This window comes from Salvelinus namaycush, chromosome 36 (genome assembly GCF_016432855.1).
Source record: "Salvelinus namaycush isolate Seneca chromosome 36, SaNama_1.0, whole genome shotgun sequence".
Taxonomy (NCBI): Eukaryota; Metazoa; Chordata; class Actinopteri; order Salmoniformes; family Salmonidae; genus Salvelinus; species Salvelinus namaycush.
The window spans coordinates 7,132,037-7,157,299 of NC_052342.1; the positions used below are offsets into that span (position 1 = coordinate 7,132,037).

General features: G+C 42.4%; 1 protein-coding gene across 1 annotated transcript in view; it reads left to right on the plus strand.

Moving 5' to 3' along the window:
* Positions 1–25,263, plus strand: part of LOC120030344 (neurexin-2-like) — an 848,849-nt gene that overhangs the window by 123,354 nt on the left and 700,232 nt on the right. Inside the window, exon 3 of the mRNA XM_038975718.1 lies at positions 24,939–24,951. Coding sequence (XP_038831646.1) covers positions 24,939–24,951 — 13 coding nt within the window. The remainder of the gene's footprint in view (positions 1–24,938; positions 24,952–25,263) is intronic.

The following is a 25,263-nucleotide window of genomic DNA, read 5'->3' on the forward strand; positions in this document are numbered from 1 at the left end:
AAAAGATAACTTGTAACATATACTGTATCTGTAAAATGTATATAGGATGTATAAGCTGGAAGTAGAAGCCTAGGAGTTGTTGTCCATTAGTTTAGTCCAATTAGGGGAGAAATGGTAGGGTAAATGGAAAATAATAAAGCCAAAAATATACAGTTGAAATCAGACGTTTACATACACCTTAGCCAAATACTTTTATACATTTTTCACAATTCCTGACATTTAATCCCAGTAAAAATTCCCTGTCTTAGGTCAGGTAGGATCACCACTTTATTTTAAGAATGTGAAATGTCAGAATAATAGTAGAGAGAGTGATTTCTTACAGCTTTTATTTCTTTTATCACATTCCCAGTGGGTCAGAAGTTTACATACACTCAATTAGTATTTGGTAGCATTGCCTTTATATTTTTTAACTTGAGTCAAATGTTTCGGGTAGCCTTCCACAAGCTTCCCACAATAAGTTGGGTGAATTTTGGCCTATTCCTCCTGGCAGAGCTGTTGTAACTGAGTCAGGTTTGTAGGCCTCCTTGCTCGCACACACTTTTTCAGTTCTGCCCACAAATTTTCTATGGGATTGAGGTCAGGATTTTGTGATGGCCACTCCAATACCTTTGTGATGGCCTTGACTTTGTTGTCCTTGAGCCATTTTGCCACAACTTCGGAAGTATGCTTGGGGTCATTGCCCATTTGGAAGACCCATTTGCGACCAAGCTTTAACTTCCTGACTGATGTCTTGAGATGTTGCTTCAATATATCCACATAATTGTCCGTCCTCATGATGTCATCTATTTTGTGAAGTGCACCAGTCCCTCCTGCATCAAAGCACCCCCACAACATGATGCTGCCATCCCCGTGCTTCACGGTTGGAATGGTGTTCTTCGGCTTGCAAGCCTCCCCATTTTTCCTCCAAACATATGATGGTCATTATGGCCAAACAGTTATACTTTTTTTCAGACCAGGGGACATTTCTCCCATGTGCAGTTGCAAACCGTAGTCTGGATTTTTTATGGTGGTTTTGGAGCAGTGGCTTCTTCCTTGCTGAGCGGCCTCTCAGGCTATGTCGATATAGGACTCGTTTTACTGTTGTACAGTCAACTTAGTGTATGTAGGCACAGTCAACTTAGTGTATGTAAACTTCTGACCCACTGGAATTTTGGTACAGTGAATTATAAGTGAAATAATCTGTCTGTAAACAATTGTTGGTAGAATTACTTTTGTCATGCACAAAACTATAATTTGAAATGTGTGGAGTGGTTGAAAAACTAGTTAATGACTCCAACCTAAGTGTATGTAAACTTCTGACTTCAACTGTGTATATACAGTGGGGAGAACAAGTATTTGATACACTGCCGATTTTGCAGGTTTTCCTACTTACAAAGCATGTAGAGGTCTGTAATTTTTATCATTGGTACACTTCAACTGTGAGAGACGGAATCTAAAACAGAAATCCAGAAAATCACATTGTATGATTTTTAAGTAATTAATTTGTATTTTATTGCATGACATAAGTATTTGATCACCTACCAACCAGTAAGAATTCCGGCTCTCACAGACCTGTTCGTTTTTCTTTAAGAAGCCCTCCTGTTCTCCACTCATTACCTGTATTAACTGCAACTGTTTGAACTCGTTACCTGTATAAAAGACACCTGTCCACACACTCAATCAAACAGACTCCAACCTCTCCACAATGGCCAAGACCAGAGAGCTGTGTAAGGACATCAGGGATACAATTGTAGACCTGCACAAGGCTGGGATGGGCTACAGGACAATAGGCAAGCAGCTTGGTGAGAAGGCAACAACTGTTGGCGCTATTATTAGAAAATGGAAGAAGTTCAAGAAGTTGAAGATGGGTCGTGGCTGGGTCTTCCAGCATGACAACGACCCGAAACACACAGCCAGGGCAACTAAGGTGTGGCTCCGTAAGAAGCATCTCAAGGTCCTGGAGTGGCCTAGCCAGTCTCCAGACCTGAACCCAATAGAAAATCTTTGGAGGGAGCTGAAAGTCCGTATTGCCCAGCGACAGCCCCGAAACCTGAAGGATCTGGAGAAGGTCTGTATGGAGGAGTGGGCCAAAATCCCTGCTGCAGTGTGTGCAAACATGGTCAAGAACTACAGGAAACGTATGATCTCTGTAATTGCAAACAAAGGTTTCTGTACCAAATATTAAGTTCTGCTTTTCTGATGTATCAAATACTTATGTCATGAAATAAAATGCAAATTAATTCCTTAAAAATCATACAATGTGAATTTCTGGATTTTTGTTTTAGATTCCGTCTCTCACAGTTGAAGTGTACCTATGTGTCACGTCCTGACCTTAGTTCCGTTTTTGTGTCTCTATTTTAGTTTGGTCAGGGCGTGAGTTTGGGTGGGCAGTCTACATTCTTTTTTCTAGGTTGTTGTTTTTCTATGTGTTTGGCCTGGTGTGGTTCCCAATCAGAGGCAGCTGTTAATCGTTATCTCTGATTGGGAGCCATATTTAGGTAGCCTGTTTTTCATTGTGTGTTGTGGGTGATTGTTTCCTGTGTTAGTGTTTGTTTCACATTTCAGGACTGTTTCGGTTTTTGTTATCATTCACTTTGTTATTTTTGTATTTTGTCGTGTTCAGTTTTTATTAAACTATCATGGACACTTACCACGCTGCGTATTGGTCCCATCCTTCATACTCCTCGTCTGAAGAGGAGGAAAATCGTTACACTATGATAAAAATTACAGACCTCTACATGCTTTGTAAGTAGGAAAACCTGCAAAATCGGCAGTGTATCAAATACTTGTTCTCCCCACTGTGTATATATACAGTATATATATATATATATATATATATATATATATATATATATATATATATATATATATATATACATACACTACAGTTCAAAAGTTTGTGGTCACTTAGACATGTCCTTGTTTTTGAAAGAAAGGCACATTTTTTGTCCATTAAAATAACATAACATTTATCAGAAATACAGTGTAGCCATTGTTAATGTTGTAAATGACTACTGTAGCTGGAAACGGCAGATTTTTTATGGAATATCTACATAGGCGTACAGAGGCCCATTAACAGCAACCCTCACGCCTGTGTTCTAATGGCACGTTGTGTTAGTTAATCCAAGTTATCATTTTAAAAGGATAATTGATCATTAGAAAACCCCTTTGCAATTATGTTAGCACATCTGAAAACTGTTGTTCTGATTAAAGAAGCAATAAAACTGGCCTTCTTTAGACTAGCTGAGTATCTGGAGCATCAGCATTTGTGGGTTCGATTACAGGCTCAGAATGGCCAGAAACAAAGACCTTTCTTCTGAAACTTGTCAGTCTATTCTTGTTCTGAGAAATGAAGGCTATTCCATGCGAGAAATTGACAAGAAACTGAATATCTCGTACAACGCTGTGTACTACTCCCTTCACAGAAAAGTGCAAACTGTCTCTTACCAGAATAGAAAGAGAAGTGGGAGGCCCCGGTGCACAACTGAGCAAGAGGACAAGTACATTAGAGTGTCTAATTTGAGAACCAGACACCTTACATGTCCTCAACTGGCAGCTTCATTAAATAGTACCCGCAAAACACCAGTCTCATCATCAACAGTGAAGAGGCGACTCCGGGATGCTGGCCTTCTAGGCAGAATTCCTCTGTTCAGTGCCTGTGTTCTTTTGTCCATCTTAATCTTTTCTTTTTATTGGCCAGTCTGAGATATGGCTTTTTACATTTAAATTCACCTACAGTATGTAATAACATTTACTACGAAGCACATACACATCAATGTTAATCTTTTGATGTTTATTACAGCGTTGAAGACAAGGCGAGTCATTCCTGGAAACCCCTGAAGAAAGAAGATTGCACTACATATGAAAGAGACGATTGTGCCGCATATGGGTTGCCTTGCCATTCATCCAGGCATCAGTGGCATGTTAGAAATCGAGTAATAGAATCAGCAAGGGAGTCTTCTCGAGCTCTCTGTTGTAGCTGTGATCACATGCTAGCAGCTAGCCACAGTGGAACAGTCCGATGAATGACCTATGCCAGTCCTGTTTTTGCGTTTAATTTGATGTTGGAGCCTCAGTTTTAACACGTGTTTCATCCTCTTTGATAACCTTTTGATATCGCGCACGCCCCACTTGAATAATTAATTTGGCTCGCCAAGAGGAGGAGAGCAGCGAGCATCAATCCATCACCATCCCTTGCTCTCGGCCATCCTATGATACTTTCTCTCTAACCTCGGCTTTCCCCTGCTACAGCAAAGTGTTTTAAATTCCACTCGAGTTTCGATAGCCATTACTCGAGCTGTAAAACACAGCATGCATTATTCAATGAGACTTTTCACCCGACGTCTTTTCAACAAATGTTTTTACAAATTTCCGGAGCGTGTGTTTTTGTGGCCCTTACGCAGCCACACTAGCATCGTTTCATGATCTAATATAGCTACGAGGATTGTTCTGCGAAAGTAAATGTTCCGAGGCATTATAAAGACATGACATGTTGCAGTGTAAATGGTACTGGAAACTGATGTAATAACATCTTATGTTAAGATCTTATGTAATAACATCTTATGTAATAACATGTATAACATGTTATTACGAAGCACTAACCTATTATTCACATGTTTATGGCACATTGGCAAAATGTCTTGCTTGGTGATTTCTGTTGCCCTTCACCACGTTGTCTACCAAAACATATGACATCAATATCAATCTTTTGGAGATAAATTCAACCAAAGCTCCTCACCCAACCATATAGAGCGATCCTTTCTGCACCACCCGTTATTCCAGTGGGTATGTGTGTATGTTAGCGTGACATATGTTGTGGGTGTATGTATAGGGAGGTGGCCATATGCTTGCCGGACCTCCATGGAGGATGGTAGTGTTTTTTTATGCCTTCACAGCCCCACTGGGGTCTCCACAGCCAACGTACTCCTCCGTCCGAGTTAGACTATTGTTCCCACTGATGGACATGTGATGGAGGAGAGAACCGACTGATGATGATGACTCTAATCGTTCTCTGTCCACTTCGTGTGTGCTTTACCTCCGTCTTCTGTCCCCCTCCACATCTGTTCCCCATGTAAGTGATGGAAGGACCACGTATGTTGTTAGGTAAACATGGTGCACGAATGACGTCTGACAAGGTCGTTGAAGAGCACACCTGTCGGAGATGGTTATACCATTCCTGTATTGGCGAGGCTGGGTTACGGTGTCCATTTTAGGACATTCCTACTCCCGATGACATAACCATACTGTTGACGGCTGCAGGGTTAAATTTAGATGTTCATAGGGAATATCCTGCAATCATCAAACATGCTAATGTATTCTATGAATGTATATTTTTGTATCCCCTCACTATTTTTGTCCTCGATTTAAAAGAATCCATTTTGGTGGGGTTGTTTACAACCCAGGGCCCTTGATGGAGTGCTGGGTAATTCTGAGTTAAATGCCCAACAGTGGAAATGTTTAGTAGGGATGGCTGGAAGGATGTGAGGAGGAGAGCAGACGGCAGCTGCAGCTGGCTGATTGAGAGATGGATGTGGAGCGAGGGAGAAAAGAGAAAGAGACAGGGGGAGAGACCGAGAGAGGGAAGGAGAGATTTCACGGTTGTACGTTTCCTCCTAATGACAGAATTATGACCCGTCTCCATCTGTCACTCAATCATCTCCAGCCAATCGTCAGCCGTCCCTGGTCGGCTCGGATTGCGTCAGGCATTCCCATCTGCACTCAAATCCCAATTAAGTGCGTAATCAAATTTTCAGATTTCGGGGTAAATTATAAGTCTCAGGCTAAGTTTTTATTTTCATTATGCTTTCAATGTGTTTAGTGGCAGTAATTCGATTTGTGTATGAAGGTGTATTTCCAATGCAATCGTATGGCTTTCCTATGAGTTGAATTACTGTAGTTATGGTCAGGCCTTATTGTCTGTTTCCTCAGAGGCCTACAATGCCTTTCACATAGGCTGTTTGGCTGGGAGATAGAACTGGGCGATATGGACAAAAATGCATATCACGATAAATTGCCTGTATTGATAAGATAAAGATAATAGAACGATACATTTGTAATATTAATGTGCACCACCGTTTATACTACTACTAGTTTGATAGTTGTAGCCATCAATTGTCGCAATAACAATCACCCATATTATTAATTTATTTAATTTCCTACATCACATTTCTCTAGTATAGGCTACTAATCGTAATGAATGATATCAGCAGAACGCTTGAGATAAGTGATCGGTATGGTCGATGTCGATCATTTTTGGTTTATTGTCCCAGCTTGAGAGAGGCAAGTGTGAAAGTGAACAGGTGGTCTCTTGATATGTTTGGGCCAGAACGTCTTTCTCCCTCTCTCTGTCTGTGTCATATGCTGAAACATGTTGAAGCCTCTTCATATCCCGCTCAGGATCTGGCTCTGTGTTAGTCTGACACCCCTTTTGCCTCTGCCAAGCGAAAACATTTTGTGTGACGTGCGCACACACACACACACACGCACACACACACACACGCACACACACACACACACACACACACACACACACACACACACACACACACACACACACACACACACACACACACACAATGTCTCCCTATGTTATTTCTTAAGTGTTTCAGCCTCTTGTACCTCTCATTATTGAATTGCAGCTTCCTCTCCCATCACGCCTGTGCCTTTCTCTTTTGTGCAAAGATGCAAACGGGGCCAGCTGTGTGGCAAACAGCTGTGCTCCTCACCCCTCGCCACCCTCCTACTTCCAGCGCTCCTCCTCTCCTCACACTTCAAGATATTTATAATGTTGCCTCTGCTCCAGCGCGCGTTCTTGGAGAGAGGGAGGGGGAGAAGAAGGGAGAGAGAACCCGGGGGATGAGATGATTTGGTATGCACCATCAGCACAGGCCTGTTTCTTTGGGCTGCCTTATCTGTCTAATGGATTATGGGTAGAGGAACAAAACGGGGAGGGAGGATGATTGGACTCTCTCTATATAGGGGCCAGCAGGAATTAGCCCAAATAGATCAATTGAACATGCACTACATTCCTGTTCCTTAATCACAGTCACTATTCAAAGACAGGACAATAGAGAATGCTGTTGTACTTGGGAGTCACTGTATTTACAATCCTGTGTTAGCTATTGGTCTGTTGTAAGGTGGGTGCTCGGGGCGATGTTGTTTGACGTTATAGTTTTTTGTGGCGTGATATCTGGATGTAGGATATCTCTTACAAATATCCTACCCGGTGATATGTTCCCTGAAACCAAGATTACCAGAGAGAACGAAACAAAATGCAATGTTTACCAATGCTGTTGAGATAAATGGCTGTTGACCCCATTGCTATTGTCATCGATGCGGCCCAGAAATGACGTCTTGTTCAAGACATATATCATTTTCCCAGCAGGGTGCCTTCTTGACAATACCTTGAGGTTGAAAAACACAGTTGGTACTTCTCAGAATATTCTGTGTACTTCTCAATTGTTCTTAGACTACCTGAAGGTCGGGCCAATCAAAACGTCCTATTATGTGTGTATCGCTCAGGTCAGAGAAAGCTTTTCTTTGCATATGTGTTTGTATTACATCTAGGTGTTCAAATTCCTGGAAATCTGTTGCCTTGCAATGTTGTCATTGTGATAGGTAGAACATATTACATGTTACCCATTTTGTTATCAGACTTGTATACATGTTTTATTTATGGGAAATAGATACAGTAGTAGTTTGACTAAAGAATTGCTATTCAACCATTCACAAGTTGCAAATAGTGTGGCCAAAGAGTCTCATCAAGGCTCTTTTGTTTGTGTAGTGGTTTTCTGATTTCCAGTTGTTTCCAGTTGGTCTGGTCTGACTGAAGGGACTTCGTCAGCACTAGGGATGTACTGTATTGCTGGGAGGTGATGCCGGATTTCCATAAAGTTATTATTGAGTTCCGGTGTAACAGTGTGGTTGACATCATTTGACCACAAAACTGTGGAGCCCCTTGAAATGATTGGAATCGGATTTGTTTGTCCCCTGATTCCACCAACATTCTATTTGGATGTTTGCCGAGGCTATATCAGGACTGTTAACACGGTGTAGTATCTGTGCTGTAAACATTTACTGTATCTGTGTCAGTATATATAGTCTTCTACTCGGGGCTGTTCCTGTGTTTTACTGCTTATCTTTGACCCTTTCTTTTAGAGACCTTGGATCTCTAAGAGCAGTACAGATTTATACCGTATAGAATTCAGTTGAAACTTGTCGCTGCCAAACAGTTAATATGTGTGTGTTCCATAAGTACTTCAGAGAAAAAAAAAGCATTTGTGTGCGCAATGACCTTCGGGGGTTGCACCAAATGAAATGCTTTTTTTTTTCTACCCCCCCACACCTTCACTCAAGAAGTGTTTGCTTATTTTTTCGTTATCCTCTCTCTCGCTCTCTCTCTCTCTCTCTCGCTCTCTCTCTCTCTCTCTCTCTTTCTCTCGCTCTCTCTTTCTCTCGCTCTCTCTCTCTCTCTCTTACCTTTGAGTTGAATCTCTGACATCCGAGTCTGCCCCAGGATGTCTGTCACAAACTGCAGTCCAACGTTGTGACAATGCTTTTTTTCCTCCCGTTGCCTTTTATGACCTTCTTTTTTCCTTTCTTTTCTTTTTTTCTGTTCTTTCCTTCAAGGTCTGGCGCACCTGACGTTAAGCAACCAAGGTATGGGTTCATTCCTTTTTTTTGGTTCTTTTTAGAGGGGGAAAAAAAACTCCTCTCTGCCCAATCTCCTCCTCTTCCTCACTCCTCAGCTTTCCTCACCCTCCCTCGTTCCCGACCTCCATTTTCTTTAACCCGTCTTCCGAGCCCATCTCCCTATCCCTGGCACCCCCCAATTCTCTCACCCTCCTTCCCTCCACACTTCTCTCTGTTTTGGTTGTGCTTCCTGCCATGTCCTTCCTTGTGCTCTCTGTGCCTCCACACTGTCCGTCCCACCCTTGTCCTGTCCTTCTGGCCCACCTGGAACCACCTCTGACCTACGCCCTCCCAGGCTGCAGGTAACGCTTTTCTGTTCTCCCTTTTGCTTGGGTTTTCAAAAAGTGTCTGCAGGAAAATGTTGGTCAAGTGAAATGTTAATTGTATGTTATCCTTCTTACTAGTGCAACACGGTTGTTGTTGAATGACACAGAGTTTCCTATCACCACTCTGCTGTCATTCTCATTGTTTGGCACCCTGATCTGTTCTGATGAGGTTTTAAGGTTCTTCAGAGACAGATTGCTAGCTTTTTGATATAGCAATGAAATGTATCCCTGGAAAGAATGTTTTGTGAATTATGTATGAAGAAAAAAACGATGTCTGAAAAGCCATGAGATTGAACTGTGCTGCTATGTACATGTTACGGTCTCCAATGAAACTGTTTTAATGTGCTTCTCTGACTTCACATTTCACCATAGCTTTACTATCAACCAAGACACGAGCAAAACACACCTGATCCTAAACTCTATCCTTCCATTCCACTACATCCCTCAGAGTGTTTCTCTCTTCACACAGACAACCTACTCTTCACACAGACAACCTTTATGTGCCTTGTTTATCCACACACTGGGTTGCACTGTGGCCTCCTGATGTGAACCACCCAGAAATGGTGGAAGAGGGAAAGTTCATGGGCAAGAGATATAGCCAGGCAGGGATCGTCTGGGGATCGAACTGACCTTTACCAGAAGGGGGAGAACAGTCTCGCTCTTATCGACTCTCATCCCTCTCCCACCTCGACCCCCATCACTGATGCACTGGGATCTGACTAGGATGTCTGAATCACCCTCTCCTGGGCTGCATTTCAAAACTCTTTCCTCGATTCTTTGCATCTTCTCTGAATCACATTTTGATCCAATGCTCTCCTCTCCTCTGACATTTGAGATGGAGACAAGGAGAGAGGATGCGAGGAAATCGAGGAAAGACTTCACCCCTGATCTCTTTAAACACGTACAGGTTCAAACACCTGTGCCGAATACATTAAATGTCTCCAACACCTCCCTTTAAAGACTCCTTAGCTCCCTTAAATGTCTTTAACACCTCCCTTTAATTAACTCTACGAGATCGGTGTCCCCCCTGTGGGACGGTTGAGCTAACGTAGACTAATGTGATTAGCGTGAGGTTATAAGTAACAAGAACATTTCCCAGGACATAGGCTTATCTGATATGGGTAGAAAGCTTACATTCTTGTTAATCTAACTGCACTGTCCAATTTACATTAATTATTGCAGTGAAATAATACCATGCTATTGTTTGAGGAAAGTGCACAGTTATGAACTTAAAAAGTATCAATTAACCAATTAGGCACATTTGGGCAGACTTGATGCAACATTTTTGAACAGAAATGCAATGGTTCACTGGATAAGTCTAAAACTTTGCACATACACTGCTGCCATCTAGTGGCCAAATCTAAATGGCACCTATAACCTAAAATAATACATTATGGCCTTTTTCTTGCATTTCAAAGATGATGAAAAGAAATATGCATGTTTTTTTATTTTGTATTATCTTTATCAGATCTAAAGTGCTATATTCTCCTACATTAATTTCACATTTCCACAAACTTTAAAGTGTTTCCTTTCAAATGGTATCAATAATATGCATATCCTTGCTTCAGGTCCTAAGCTACAGGCAGTTAGATTTGGGTATGTCATTTTAGTAGAACATTTTTAAAAAAGGGTCAGATCCTTAAGACTTTTTAAAGACTCCTTAGCTCCCTTAAACTTCTTATGGCTGCAGTCCCGTTAACGGGATCGATATGACAACAGCCAGTCGAAGTGCAGGGCGCCAAATTCAAAAAACAGAAATCTCATAATTAAAATTCCTCAGACATTCATGTGTCTTATATCATTTTAAAGGTAATCTTGTTGTTAATCCCACCAAAGTGTTTCAAATAGGCTTTTCAGCGAAAGCACTACAAACGATTATGTTAGGTCACCACAAAACCACAATAACCACAGCCATTTTTTCCAGCTAAAGATAGCTTTCACAAAAACCAGAATAGAGATAAAATTAATCACTAACCTTCGATTATTTTCATCAGATGACACTCATAGGACTTCATGTTACACAATACATGCATGTTTTGTTTGATTAAGTTCATATTTATATCAAAAAATCTTGAGTTTACATTGAGGCGTTAGATTCACTAGTTGCAAAAACATCAAGTGACTTTGCATAGCCACATCGTTTCAACAGAAATACTCATCATAAATATAGATGATAAAACAAGTTATACACATGGAATTATAGATATACCTCTCCTTAATGCAACCGCTGTGTCAGATTTCAAAAAAACTTTACGGAAAAATAAACCATGCAATAATCTGAGACGGAGCTCAGATGAATAGCCAAATTAGCCGCCATGTTGGACTCAACAGAAACCAGAAAATACATGATAAATGTTTCCTTACCTTTGATGAATTCATCAGAATGCAGTCCTAGGAATCCCAGGTCCACAATACATGCTTGATTTGTTCGTTAATGTCCGTTATTTATGTCAAATTAGCTACTTTCGAATTGTTTACCAAACACCCTAACCAAAGTCTCAAAGCGCGACCACTATAACGTGACGAAATGTCCAAACGTTCCGTTAGTCAGTAGAAACATGTCAAACGATGTTCTGAATCAATCTTTAGAATGTTGTTAACATACATCTTGAATAACGTTCCAACCGGAGAATTAAATCGACTTCAATTGAGAGATGGAACGGAGCTGCCTCTCACGTGAACGCGCGTGTGGAATGCATGGTCACCTCATGGCAGTGATTACTAATTTCTGTCTCCTTCGACCCCCCTTCACATTAGAGTCATCAGACTTAGTTCTATTGACTGTTGACATCTAGTGGAAGCCGTAGGAAGTGAAAACCCATCCATATCTCTCTGTATTTTCAATGAGAGCTTGGTTGAAAATATGGCACCCCCAGAAAAAATCCAAACAGGAAGTGGAACTTCTCAGGTTTTTGCCTGCCATATGAGTTCTGTTGTACTCACAGACATAATTCAAACAGTTTTAGAAACTTTAGAGTGTTTTCTATCCAATACTAATAATAATATGCATATATTAGTAACTGGGACTGAGGAGCAGGCCGTTTACTCTGGGCACCTTTCATCCACACTACTCAATACTGCCCCTGCAGCCATAAGAAGTTAAATGTCTCCAACACCTCTCCTAGACTCTAACTGCCTTACATGCGCCATTGACGACTTCTGATGGGTTAGCCGTCACTGGAGAGCCCTGTTGTGAACAAGAGCTCTGATATCCCCCTCGGTCCGTAGGTCCTAGCCACCCATAATTAAAGTGGACATAGTGAAACCTCATTGTTCCTGTCGCTGGGTGACTCAACGACGGCACACCAACCGCTCCTCCAGACATCCGCTATGACCCCGCGGAACCAAAATCTTCTCATTTCTATACAGGTTCGTCTTCGCTCTGCCGTGACATTTTCTCCCACGTTCCATCAATATGTAGGCCTATAGTGTGCCAGTCTTTTCCCCCCTCACAATAGCTTGTTTACTCGGTCCGTGTGGTGGTAATTGTTGGTATTAAGATTTACCCCAATCCCCCAATCCTTACCTAACCCCTCATGGCTACAGAGTGACCCAGGTGTTAGCAATTCCCGTTCGCTGTTTGCAGCCATGTTTGGTGGATGGATTTGCATTTGTGTAACCCCTGACCCATAAGAGGAGCAGGAAACGTCTTATCCGTCGATGCTGCTGGGGAAATGGGGGGAGTACCGTAACAAATACTGCACATACCTGTTCAAATGGGAGACGGAAACAGTCAAGAAGCTGAAAATAGATGGGATTTTGCTGCATGCACCACCAGAGCTTACTTGAATATGCACTGACTCTCTCTCTCCTCTCAAAAACAAGGTAAAAAAAGACAGAGAAAGGTATAAGTTTAAACAGTACTGATTTCGATTTAACCAAGCCACAGGCATTCTATTGAGGTCTAATGCATATTCCAAATAGGGAAATAAGAAAATGTCTCCTACTTTATATCTTTTTTAAGCATAACTTATTGGGGAAATAGAAGGGGGGGGGAATATTTCATGATACAACAAGGAAAAAAAGCTGATCAGACAAGCCTTGGTCTCCCTGTCCTTCGTATTGATTGGCTGTAGTTAAAATTAATACAGTGGTCGTCCCCCCGTGAACAAGCCACAGAAACATCTTTAAAGAACACAATCAATAAGCCTATTTGGCTCAGGAATAGAGCGCAACAGCTTCAGTGACTGACATGGTTTGCGATTGAAGGCTGAGACACTTTTGTCAGCGTCTTCAATTCGACAATGACTGTGTGTGTGCACCTGTAAACGTGTGTATTTGTCTGCTTGTCCTTCTGCGCCTTGTAACATTTGTTCGGAGCAAATTGAAGCGGCGTGTTGCCGTCACTGCGAGACCTTGGGACTAGAAATTTCTATCTGACATTTTTGTCAAAAATGTGTCACAAACCGTATGTTTGATCTTTAGATCGTTCTTCATATGTTAGATTCTTGCAAAAGTAAAATTAAGTGAAACAAATGAAAACTAGAAAGTTCTCTCTGCATAAACCCATTTGTGCTTTGAATATAAGGTTCTATCTGCAATCCAATCACAAGCCTGAACAAATACAGATGGACCAATCAGAACACGTCTTTTCCCATCTCTCTCTAAGTATGTTCTAGGCTTTCCAGCAATAATGGCACTTTCACCGCAGTGGGCTAAATCAGGGTCACACAGAGTGTTTCTTGATAGTGATAAACAAATCTACTTCGAAACAAAAGTATACACCTCACAAACATGGTTATGGGCTTAAAAAAAGAAGACCCCTGTACCATGTCAGATATAGAGTTGAAATGTATTCCATGTTGAATAGCATCCCAATATTACACTTTATATACATCACAGAAGACTGAAATATAACAAAACTGTTGGACATAGAAACACCAGATTTTCAGCAAAAAAGAAGAAAAGTGTATTAATTATGAATAACATTCCATCCATGAGACCACTAGAGGGCACTTTGGTCATTCCACTGCAGGAACTACAGTATATGACGATAGTAATTTGTCTGATGATCATAATACAATACATTTTTTAATGTACACTGAGTATAACAAACACTAGGAACACCATCCTAATATTCAGTTGCCCCCCCCCCCCCCCCCTCCCTTCGGTGGTGGACCATTCTTGATACACACAGGAAACTGTTGAGCGTGAAAAACCCAGCAGCATTGCAGTTCTTGACACAAACCGGTGTGCCTGGCACTTAGACCCATATCCCGTTCAAAGGCACTTTGTCTTGCCCATTCACCCTCTGAATGGCATACATTCACAATCCATGTCTCAATTGTCTCAAGGCTTAAAAATCCTTCTTTAACCAGTCTCCTCCCCTTCATCTACACTGAAGTGGATTTAACAATAAGGGATCATAGCTTTCACCTGGATTCACCTGGTCAGTGTATATGTCAAGGAAAGAGCAGGGGGTGTTAATGTGGTGTATACATAATGTACTTGATGATGTCTTCTGACTCTATCTTGGTAAAATAGTGTTACTCTATCATTTATGTATTAAAATAGCTACAGTTTTCTTACAAACTGAACATGTCAATTCAGAAGTTTCAGATAGAACACGAGATTGACATTTTAAAGCCATAAGGTTCTGTCTGTGATTGCATCCCCCTAAAAAACGCATTTGCAAAAGTCTCAGGATTTTTTCACTGAAGTTATCTTTAAGGTAAAGACCTTAATGGGTTGTGGAAGAGAAATTCACTCAAAACAGTTCTGAGATCTGCATTGTGAACTTTGATGCTCAACATCGCAGAACTATTTTCCCAAGGTCACGACCGACTGTGCCCGTTGGTGAATCAGAGTGCAGGTGCTTTTCACCACCACCCCCGACCATTCCAGTCTGCAGAGCCAAGCGAGGAAAATCAATTCCTCGCTCCTTCACAAAACTTGTCCTTCCTAGAGATGAAGGGCAAAGCCTATGCCTCGACAGGCTGATCTCTATCCACCAAGGTAACTTGAGATCCAAGGCGATATTCGACGTTTGTCCTGATCCCCAGGACAACAGGAAATGCTTTCGAAACCGGCCATTAGGGGCAACGGTGAGAGCTATTACCATCAAGTAGACTTGTTAGGTTGTTGTGGATAGAGGCGTAAGCCTCTAGCTCTAAGGGTTGGGTGTTCAATCCCAGCACTAGGTGCAATTTTTTTTTGTTTACTTGTTTTAACCCTTATCCCAAACCTTAACCCTTACCTTAATCATTCGGAATGAATGACCTAAAGTTAACCATCAAGTTGTTTAAGTTATAACCCTATCCCAAACCTTACCTTAACCATTCAGATTTAATGCTTAAACTTAACCGTCGAAATGTGACAAACGTTGAACTGTCCCCCAGGCCTGTCACTGCTCCGCCACCATACTGAGACACACGCTCCCCATGCCTTCACACCGTGGCACAGGCCTCCAATACCAACACTAAATCTTGCCCCAATAATAATACATATTAGCACTGATCTAATTACAGTGGTGTAACAGTACATATTGTATCATACAGTATTTGGTTCCATAGCGTCATGACAAATTTAGTGTTCCATGTTTCATAAGAAAAACAAACTTAGGCCTAGTTGATTCAATGTCAGAGACTCCAAATAATGTGAAATAGGCCTTATATCTAACCAAACCACTGTTCATGTATTATTCAATGTTCTTCGTAGTTCAAAGTTTGCAAGTATTCTGTCAAAATAGCCAGCAAATATAGAGCAATCTGCCAAAAGGAGAATACATGGCGTGTGTTCAATGGTATGTGAATTGAGGTGTACATTTTTTTATTTCTAAAACAAATATGCTCTTTTATTTCAATCAAATATGCTAATCTTTCACTATGTTCTTTAAAATGAGGCTAATGGCCTTTTTCATGTGTGGAAATTATAATACCAGGTCCCTAGTTCAGATTTTTAAAGCCTGACTGTTCAATTTCGGACCACATTATACACCAAAACTCTTTGGTTCCTAACCCATTCATTCACTATGGACCCCTATGAACTCCGAAGCGCTTATATGTAATTCGGAGCCTGAGGGATTCCTTACTTTAACAAACCAATTAATGGCTACGTCATCAAAAAAAAGCAAGGGCCTAATGAAACAATGTAGAACACTAATAGGCTTAAATCGCCAATTTTCCCAGCTCCTCAGATTTGGATTGCAAGCAACTTCAAACGACGGTTGTTGAACACAGTACGTGATTAGAGTTTTTCTCTTAGTCCCCAGAGCAGGTGTATTCAACTCTTACCCTATGAGGTCCAGAGCCTGTTGGTTTTCTGTTATATTCCTGATAATTAAAGTGTCCCAGGACTAAATCAGCCCCTGAGGGAATTTTGTTTTTAAAAGCATTGGAAATGGCTTTGAGGTCCAATTGAATATGAGGGCCCTAGAGGATGAACACGTACCGGGAGTCAGATTAACCAATCCCTGAGAGAGAATCTAGATTATCTGATGTCCTTGATGATACTTGGAGATCATTTAGGAAAGATCAAATCATATGTTATTTGGTCACATGCTTCGTCAACAACAGGTGTAGACGCCTTGTGGTCAGATGCCAAACAGTTACCATATCAAGCGGTGATGTAGCCAGTCATGGGCGGACTGGGATAAACATTTAGGCCTGGCATTTTAGCCACACCAGCCAACATCACATCGCATCACAACGCACGCCCTACACAGTCTCTGCGTCTTCTCTGTAGTCACTGTTTCTCTGGCTTTTGCCTCTCTCTTGTTTGCTCTCGTTCCTCAACTTGACGATGGACCTGAGCATCGTCATTATCCGGTTCACTGTCTGTGCTAGGCCTAGCATCATCTTATTTGTGAATGAATAAATACATGTATTAGACGAACATAGGGAACACACATTATGAACTAATGTACAGTTTTTAAGTGTGTCTATATGTAAACATAATTAGGATTATTGTGTCATGTGTCATATGTGTCCTCCCCCCTTACCCGAGTGTTAATTACTATTACATATTAAGGAACTGGCAGTACATCTATGCGTGTCTCTCTCGCTCTCTGTTTTCTTCCTACCTCCACTGCACTCGTCCCTGAGCTGTCCCTGCTAAGCCCAGCATCCTTTCTCACGGCACTGGTACCAGAAGACCACGGGACAACGTTGGCTGTACTAAGCCCAGCAACATTCTAGTTGTGAATGAATAAACACATTTAATAGATATAGAATGACAAAATACTGAATAAATGCCTAATAGGTTGGCTCATAATACCTTATAGAAGCCTAACTACTTATTTAGCAAATTAGTGCCTGTCTGTCATTAAATCAGAGTTGATGTGTTGCATAATACAGGACGTAAATATTGCAGGACGTCCACACGCCTCACAAGACTAGTCTGAAGGTAGCCGGGTACCAGTTTAAAAAAAAATGAATGGAAGATTATATTAAGATTTTTTTGATACATTAAGCAGTCCTAAAATTCCAGATAAAATAGCAAAATTATCCTTGGTATGACCATCTTAAAACAATTCCATATGTTAGCCTAGTAGACCCCCCCCTCTCCCAGCATACTCTCTAAGAATTTTTTAATACTTAAACGTAACCGTTGAAATGTGACTTCTATCCCTCCCCCTGGACAAACGTTGAATACTGAAGTAAAACCCTGTCAAACCGTGAGGTCTTGTTGCTCTATCTCCCTGTCCCCCAGGCCTGTCACTGCTCCACCACCACACTGAGACACACGCTCCCCATGCAGTCACACTGACACTAAACCTAGCCCCAATAATAATACATATTAACACTGATCTAATTATAGTGGTGTCATACAGTGTTTGGTTCCTAAAATAAGAAAGAATACATAATAAAAGCCTAGTGGGTTGCCATTTGCTCATAACACCTCAATACCTTATGGGTGGCAGGTAGCCTAGTGATTAAGAGGGTTGTGACAGTAACTGAAAGGTTGCTGGCTCAAATCCCTGAGCCGACTAGCTGAAACATCATTTAGCAAGGCACTTAACCCTAATTGCTCCTGTAAGTCGCTCTGGATAAGTGTCTGCTAAATGACAACATCAAAAAAGCCTAACTACTTACAGTTACTTAGCAAATTAGTGCCTGACTGTCATCAAATAAAAGTTTATTGGTCACATGCCCAGAGTACAGGATGTAAATGTTGCGGGGAAAAGCTTACTCACAAGCTCTCCTCAAGTGCAATATTATCAGAACTCAGGATAAGACCCAGATGCAGACAGTTGTAACGGTTTTCTTCCATTGGTGAAGGAGAGGACCAAAATGCAGCGCGGCTAGTGTTCAACATATTTAATAAAGAATGTGTGAACACTACAAACAACAAAAACAATAAATGTGAAAACCGAAAACAGTCCTATCTGGTGCAGAACACAAACACAGAGACAGGAAACAATCACCCACAAAATCCCAACACAAAACAAGCCTCCTATATATGATTCTCAATCAGGGACAATGATTGACAGCTGCCTCTGATTGAGAACCATATTAGGCTGGACACAGAAACAGACAAACTAGACACACAACATAGAATTCCCACCCAGCTCACGTCCTGACCAACACTAAACAAGCAAAACACATAAGAACTCTGGTCAGGACGTTACAGTACCCCCCTCCTGAGGTGCGGACTCCGAACGCACCCCTAAAACTCAAGAGGAGGGATCGGGTGGGCATCTGTCCGCGGTGGCGGCTCCGGCGCAGGACGAGGACACCACTCTACCACTGTCTTTGTCCCCCTCCTTAGCGTCCTTTGAGTGGCGACCCTCGCCCCCGACCCTGGTCTAGGAACCTTCACCAAGGCCCCCCCTAGATAGAGGAGATAGCTCAGGACAGAGAGGTAGCTCAGGACAGAGAGGTAGCTCAAGACAGAGAGGTAGCTCAAGACAGCGAGGTAGCTCAAGACAGCGAGGTAGCTCAGGACAGAGGGGCAACTCAGGACAGAATGGTCGCTCCGGACTAATGGCAGCTCCGGACAGAATGGCAGCTCCGGACTGAATGGCAGCTCCGGACTGAATGGCAGCTCCGGACTGAATGGCAGCTCCGGACTGAATGGCAGCTCCGGACTGAATGGCAGCTCCGGACTGAGTGGCAGCTCATGACTGGAGGGCAGCGCATGACTGTAGGGCAGCTCCGGACTGAATGGCAGCTCCGGACTGAATGGCAGCTCCGGACTGAGTGGCAGCTCCGGACTGAGTGGCAGCTCATGACTGGAGGGCAGCTCATGACTGGAGGGCAGCTCATGACTGGAGGGCAGCGCATGACTGGAGGGCAGCTCATGACTGGAGGGCAGCTCATGACTGGAGGGCAGCTCATGACTGGAGGGCAGCGCATGACTGGATGTTTAATAAAATGGACTGTTTAAATGTCTAGTAGATGACTATTCCCTTACCTATGTGTTATAAAAGCCAATCTAACGTCTTGTTAGGCTATTACAGGTAGACTAGTGTCTAAATGTTCCCCTGACTCCCGCATACCCTAACTAGCCTTCTATTTCATACATGAATATATGTTTTCTTCCTACATTGACTGCCCCATTGTTCTCTGCTGCAGCAACAGCTGGTCTGTCATTTCTCACAGACACAGCACTCAAACTTTTTGCAAATAAGTTGGTTAATTTCAAACATTTAGCAGTGTCTGTGTAGATACCTTTATGGTTACTTTTTCAGCACCACCTTTACGTTTTTTTTCACCTTTATCTTCTGTTCTTACTGAGTGACTGACAGAGAATCAGAGCAGGTCTCACTCTCTTTGATGATGCGTGTGGGGGGGGGGCGACCGATGCCCACTGGTCAGCCAAATGCTCAATATAGATTATTTTGACAAGAGAAATTGCGCAAAAGTCATAGAAAAACAGGCCTATGGTCCGCAAGCTGTGTCATTTTTGTTTTATAAAATTTATTGATATACATTTTGACCAGCCCACTCAAATAAAAGATTGCCCGGCCCTTCTGGCATTTGCCAGAATTTCCAGATGGCTAATCTGCCCATGCAGCCAGTCAATATGCTCTCTGGTACAGCAGTCAAACATTTTGAGGATCTGAGTGCCAATGCCAAATCTTTTAAGCCTCGTGCGGGGGAAGAGGCATTGTCGTGAAGACACTTGACAGTTGTTCCGAGCATGCTCTGAGTAAGCGTCCTGATAATCCATCTGGCCCTGTGGCCGTGTGACTGTTAACCTGTTTAAAGGTCTTACTCACATCGGCTATGGAGAGCGAGATCACACGGTTATCCGGAACAGCTGGTGCTCTCATGCATGGTTCAGTGTAGAATAGACTCAGTGCAGGCTCCACTGATTGTGATTTCAAATAATGGTTCCCTGATATGTCCAAAGGTTTTTCATCAGTCATTTTACATAGCACACACTTGTTGTGCATACATACACATGTGCACACAAACACACACATGCAGACACGTGCACAGACAGGTCTCAACAAGTGCCAGAGCACTTGCCCTTTTGCCCTCCTGTAAAAAAGTTCCCTCGCGGCTGAATTTAAAAAATGTTATGAATTGCTTAAAAATATATATTTTCAGTCTTTTAATTTTAAATGTAACAAATTGCACATCAAACTAGATCTTGAACCAGGGAAAATTCCCCCTCCTCCACCCTGCCGCCGTAAACGTGCACTTGCCTGACTGCTGCATGCAGTGTAGCGCCATGGTGGAGAGTTTGAATACTGGTAGGTAGCTTGTTGGCTACTTTTTAGTTCATGCTTGATTCTGTTCCATTCCAGCCATTACAATGAGCCCGTCCTCCTATAGCTCCTCCCACCAGCCTCCACTGTTTTAGTTGTATCTGTCATGTTCGTCTCTTACTGTTCGGGACAGTGAGGGGGGAAAGTCGACTGTTAGTAAGAGGCAGATGTCATCAGCAGAACAAACTAAAATCAAGAAAAAACATGTTTGTTTTGACAGCATTGCTTATAAACAACTAGCTAGCAGATAGCCACTCTCTTGAGCACCTGACCCCCCCCCCCCCCCCCCCCCCACAAAATAAAAGCTCTGCACACATGTGCCGATGTATGCTTCGAGCTATGTTTGTGAATCCGTTGACGCACCTGTCATCTGTTGAGGCTTGAAGCCAGAGGGAAAAAAACAGACACCACTTAGATTGTCACTGCGGGTTAATCGTACATGATCAACTCCAAACAGAAATAGAGAAAAAAAACGAAAAGTGCTCCTTCCAAAATTAAATTGATGATAAATGTACCAGAAAATAAAACATTGTGTTGTGGGATAAGTAAACGTTTCAACTTTGATAACATTCTTCCACTTTCAACTATTTCATTGTAGATAGGCTGGACTTGCAAGAGAAAACAATTTGCAACAGACCCTAGATTTTCCAGGCAAACTGAAAGATTCAATATTCTGAAATGAAATGAAATGAATTAAAAGACGACAAAGCAACATAGATGAAAACTATCTAAACACACACTATGTATGACTTCAGATGTCTCAAGAGAGCCGAAGGACCCTTCATAGTAGTGTTAACCCCACTAGGTGCCTCCTCTCTGGGCTGTGGGCTGGCCATAGAGGGGCCTGTCAGGTCTGGAGCCCTGGAAGTTGCAGCAGAGACATTAGACCTGGTTGACGGAACAACCTACAGTTGAATAAAATCCCAAATGCCCAAATGGAGGAAATCTACAGTCCCCCATCCACTCACACACCCCATAATACAGCCCATAATAACACCATGGTGATGGAGAGAACAATACACTATATGCTGAACAGGCCCTGTGACGGAAAGTAGCCTATAAGAGTAGTCTTTCCTGCTCACATTCTTCCTGTATTACATCATAGTTGGATATTTTCTTCATACATTATGGTATACTAAGGGACATTTGTTTTGTTTTACTGACCACATGACCGTCAGCAGTTCCAGGGCCTAAGTAAACCATATATATGTGTGGCCCTAGTTAAAGTCCATAATGAAGTCCGGTGCTGAGTTCTAATCTGATGTGTGATGAGGATAATAGATAGTGATGGTGATGATTGACAACAGTTGCCTTGGTGACAGAGGGGAGGGGTGTATTGCTTGTCCCCCAGATTGATCTGCAGCCTGTCGTGTGTGTGTTTTGTGTGTGTGTGTGCGTGCAAGTCTGTGCGTAATGGGTGTTTGTGTGTGCACGTTACTGCGTGTGTGTGTGTGTGTGTGTGTGTGTGGGTGTGGGTGTGGGTGTGGGTGTGGGTGTGGGTGTGGGTGTGTGTGTGTGTGTGTGGGTGTGTGTGTGTTTTCCGGCAGGTCACGACTCATTATTGGCAGCCTCACTTAGGGAAATTGACAGAGCAGATCATACTCATTTGAAACTCCCACGTCGCCTGTCAGGGCGTAGACGCGCTGGCGGCACACAGTTACACACGTTGACAGTCACGTCGGGTTCTAAACATGGGGACACGCTCACTTTCAGACTCATGCAAATAGAAGTGTGAGACAGGTGGTTAGGCAGGTGGTTTTCTCTCATGACCCCGGAGTGATAGTTCAACCTTAACAACGGTTCTCATACTTGCTCTGTCTGACAATTTAAATCCAGCTCAATTCGTCAAAAAAAAAATTCTGAAAAGGTATATGCCTACTGTATAATAATTCAAACATCCCGTACTCGTTTGATAAAGATTGTCATTACACTATAATGCTTCCATTCTCACTAGGTACTTTAAATACGCGGATGGATCAACACAATGACCAGTTGAAGAAATGACTAGACAAAGTAACATGTCAATATAGAATTCCACATTGATGGATAGAGATAGTCGTTGACTTGTTGGGCTACAACAGGTTGCCGAACCCCCTCCACCCTATTTCAGCCAATCCTCCATGTTATACACCTCGGGTCTCGCCCTTTCGCCTCCCTCCGTAATTGGTTGAACCTACGTACCCCCAATGTTGTCTTGGCTCCAATTTTCTACAATCTATCCTATTGTTTTTCATCGTCTCTTTCTTTATATATTTTTTCAAATCTTATTTAGAAATGGCCTTTAATTTAATTTGGCCCCCGAGGCATTAATCCTGAGGGCAGCCTGGTCTACGGCTGGAAATTGGATCCAGGTCAGGTTTTTACATCCTGTAATTAAGGTCACTGGCGAGCAGAGGGACGAGGAGAAGGATGGAGGGAGGGATGGAGGAAGGGTATAGAAAGGAGGAGGAGGAGGGTGTGTGTGGGGAAGGGTGTGTGTGTGCGACTGTGTGTGTGCGTCTGCATGTATGTGAGGGCATGGCTGGGTATTGCTTGGCCAAAGGCACTTCTCTGGCTATTATCAGTACAGCCGAAGGCATGTAATTACAGACGGGCTCGAGTAGCCTGATCAAATATGGGTGAGAATTGCCGTTAACGCCAGATTTGCTCATCGTGTGCTCCTGTCTCTCTCTCTTCTCGTCTGCACATACTAAAGGGAGGGATTATACATTGGGGAGGAAGTGATGAAGACACAGATATGATGTGGAGGGAGGGAGGGAGGGGTGGAGGGAGGGAGGGAGGGAGACCCATCGGGGGATGGTTGTAACAAGACCGGAATGGCAATGAGCAATGTGGTGATGTCATCACACTCACACGGCCTAGCGCTCTTGGAATGTCATGAGGAGAGATCCACTGGGCCAAACCACATGTATTCTAATCAGATTCGGATATATAAGGGCCATACATTTCCACATAGGAAACGTGCTTATGAAACAACAAGGAAATCTCTTCACTAACCTCTCAGGACCAACACACCAAGTGCTTTCCGTACAGGAAACATCAAAGACGGCTTTGTGTGATTAAAGTGAATTCCTTCACATTTCCCTGCTATGATTGGAACGTCTCTATATTTAAAAGTAGTCCCAAATGGCACCCTGTTCCTCATAAGGTGCACTAGTTTTGCATGGCTTTATAGGGTGCCATTTGGGACACAGCCATAGAGCTTGGATTGTCTCCAACATGTAGCCAGTGCAGTCAGTGGGTGCCGATTCAGATACTAAAGAGTTAACGTCTGTTTCAACACCACAATCCATTCCATAATGTGCTCTGAAGCAGTTGAACGAAGACCCAAGATAAAATTGAAAGCTGAATATGTAATTTTCCTGTGTGAGTATTTAATCGTCCTTTTTTAGAAAGTCTAGCTGGCGGCCTATAATGTAATGTACAGAAATAATCACCCCTCCTACCGTCCTGAGGAATATAATATTTCTGCGTTTTAGTAAATACAAGGAAAGCTAATCTCTTTGGTGAGAGAGAGAGATCGAGAAAGCGAGAGAGAGATGAAGTCAGGACCGACTTAATGGAACATGTTGACACATGTATTAGAGACATCTCCTATAATTGCATAAAGGCATTAGGGTTTCAAACGGAGTGGAGAAGACACGACCAGGAGAATACTGAACATCAAAACACCCTTCTTGATTTCTTATTTTAACGGTTCCAAAAGGGTTCTTTGGCTGTCCCCATAAGAGAACCCTTTTTGGTTCCAGGTAGACCCCTTTTTGAATTCAGGTTGAACCCTTTTGGGTTCCATGTAGAACCCTCTGTGGAAAGGTTTCTACATGGAACCCAAAAGGGTTTTTACCTGGAACCAATAAGGGATTGTTACGATCGTTATGAGACGAATGAGTGGACCAAGGCGCAGCGTGGAAAAAAGACATCTTCTTTTAATGAAGAAAAACAAACACTTACTAAACGAACAAAAGTGAAGCTAAAACGAACTAAGTGCACACATGCAACATAGAACATAGACAATTACCCACAATCACCTAAAGCCTATGGCTGCCTTAAATATGGCTCCCAATCAGAGACAACAATAAACAGCTGTCTCTGATTGAGAACCAAACCAGGCAACCATAGACTTTCCTAAACCTCTACACTGAACACAACCCCATACACTCTACAAAACCCCCTAAACAATACACACACCCTAAACTAGACAAAACACACAAACATCCCCCATGTCACACCCTGACCTAACTAAACTAATAAATAAAATCAATATAACAAAGGCCAGGGTGTGACAGGGATCTTCAAAGGGTTCTCCTATGGGGACAGCCGACAAGCCCTTCTAGGTTCTAGATAGCACCTTTTTTGTGTTGCCCTTGATATGATATACTGAAATGAAAACACATTTTCGAAACTCATTTCCGAAAATAATAGTCCAGTCCCTTAGTGAAAAGAAAATGTGACGCAGCGGATAAAACACTCCTCTTATGATGGTCAATATCTTAATGGATTGACATCTATGTCAGACATATCGCACATTTTAAACTCTATAGTTGATTTGTTTTGTGCTGCATGCTGTACTGACAACTAAACAAACATAGAGGTTGGCATTGCATGACCTCA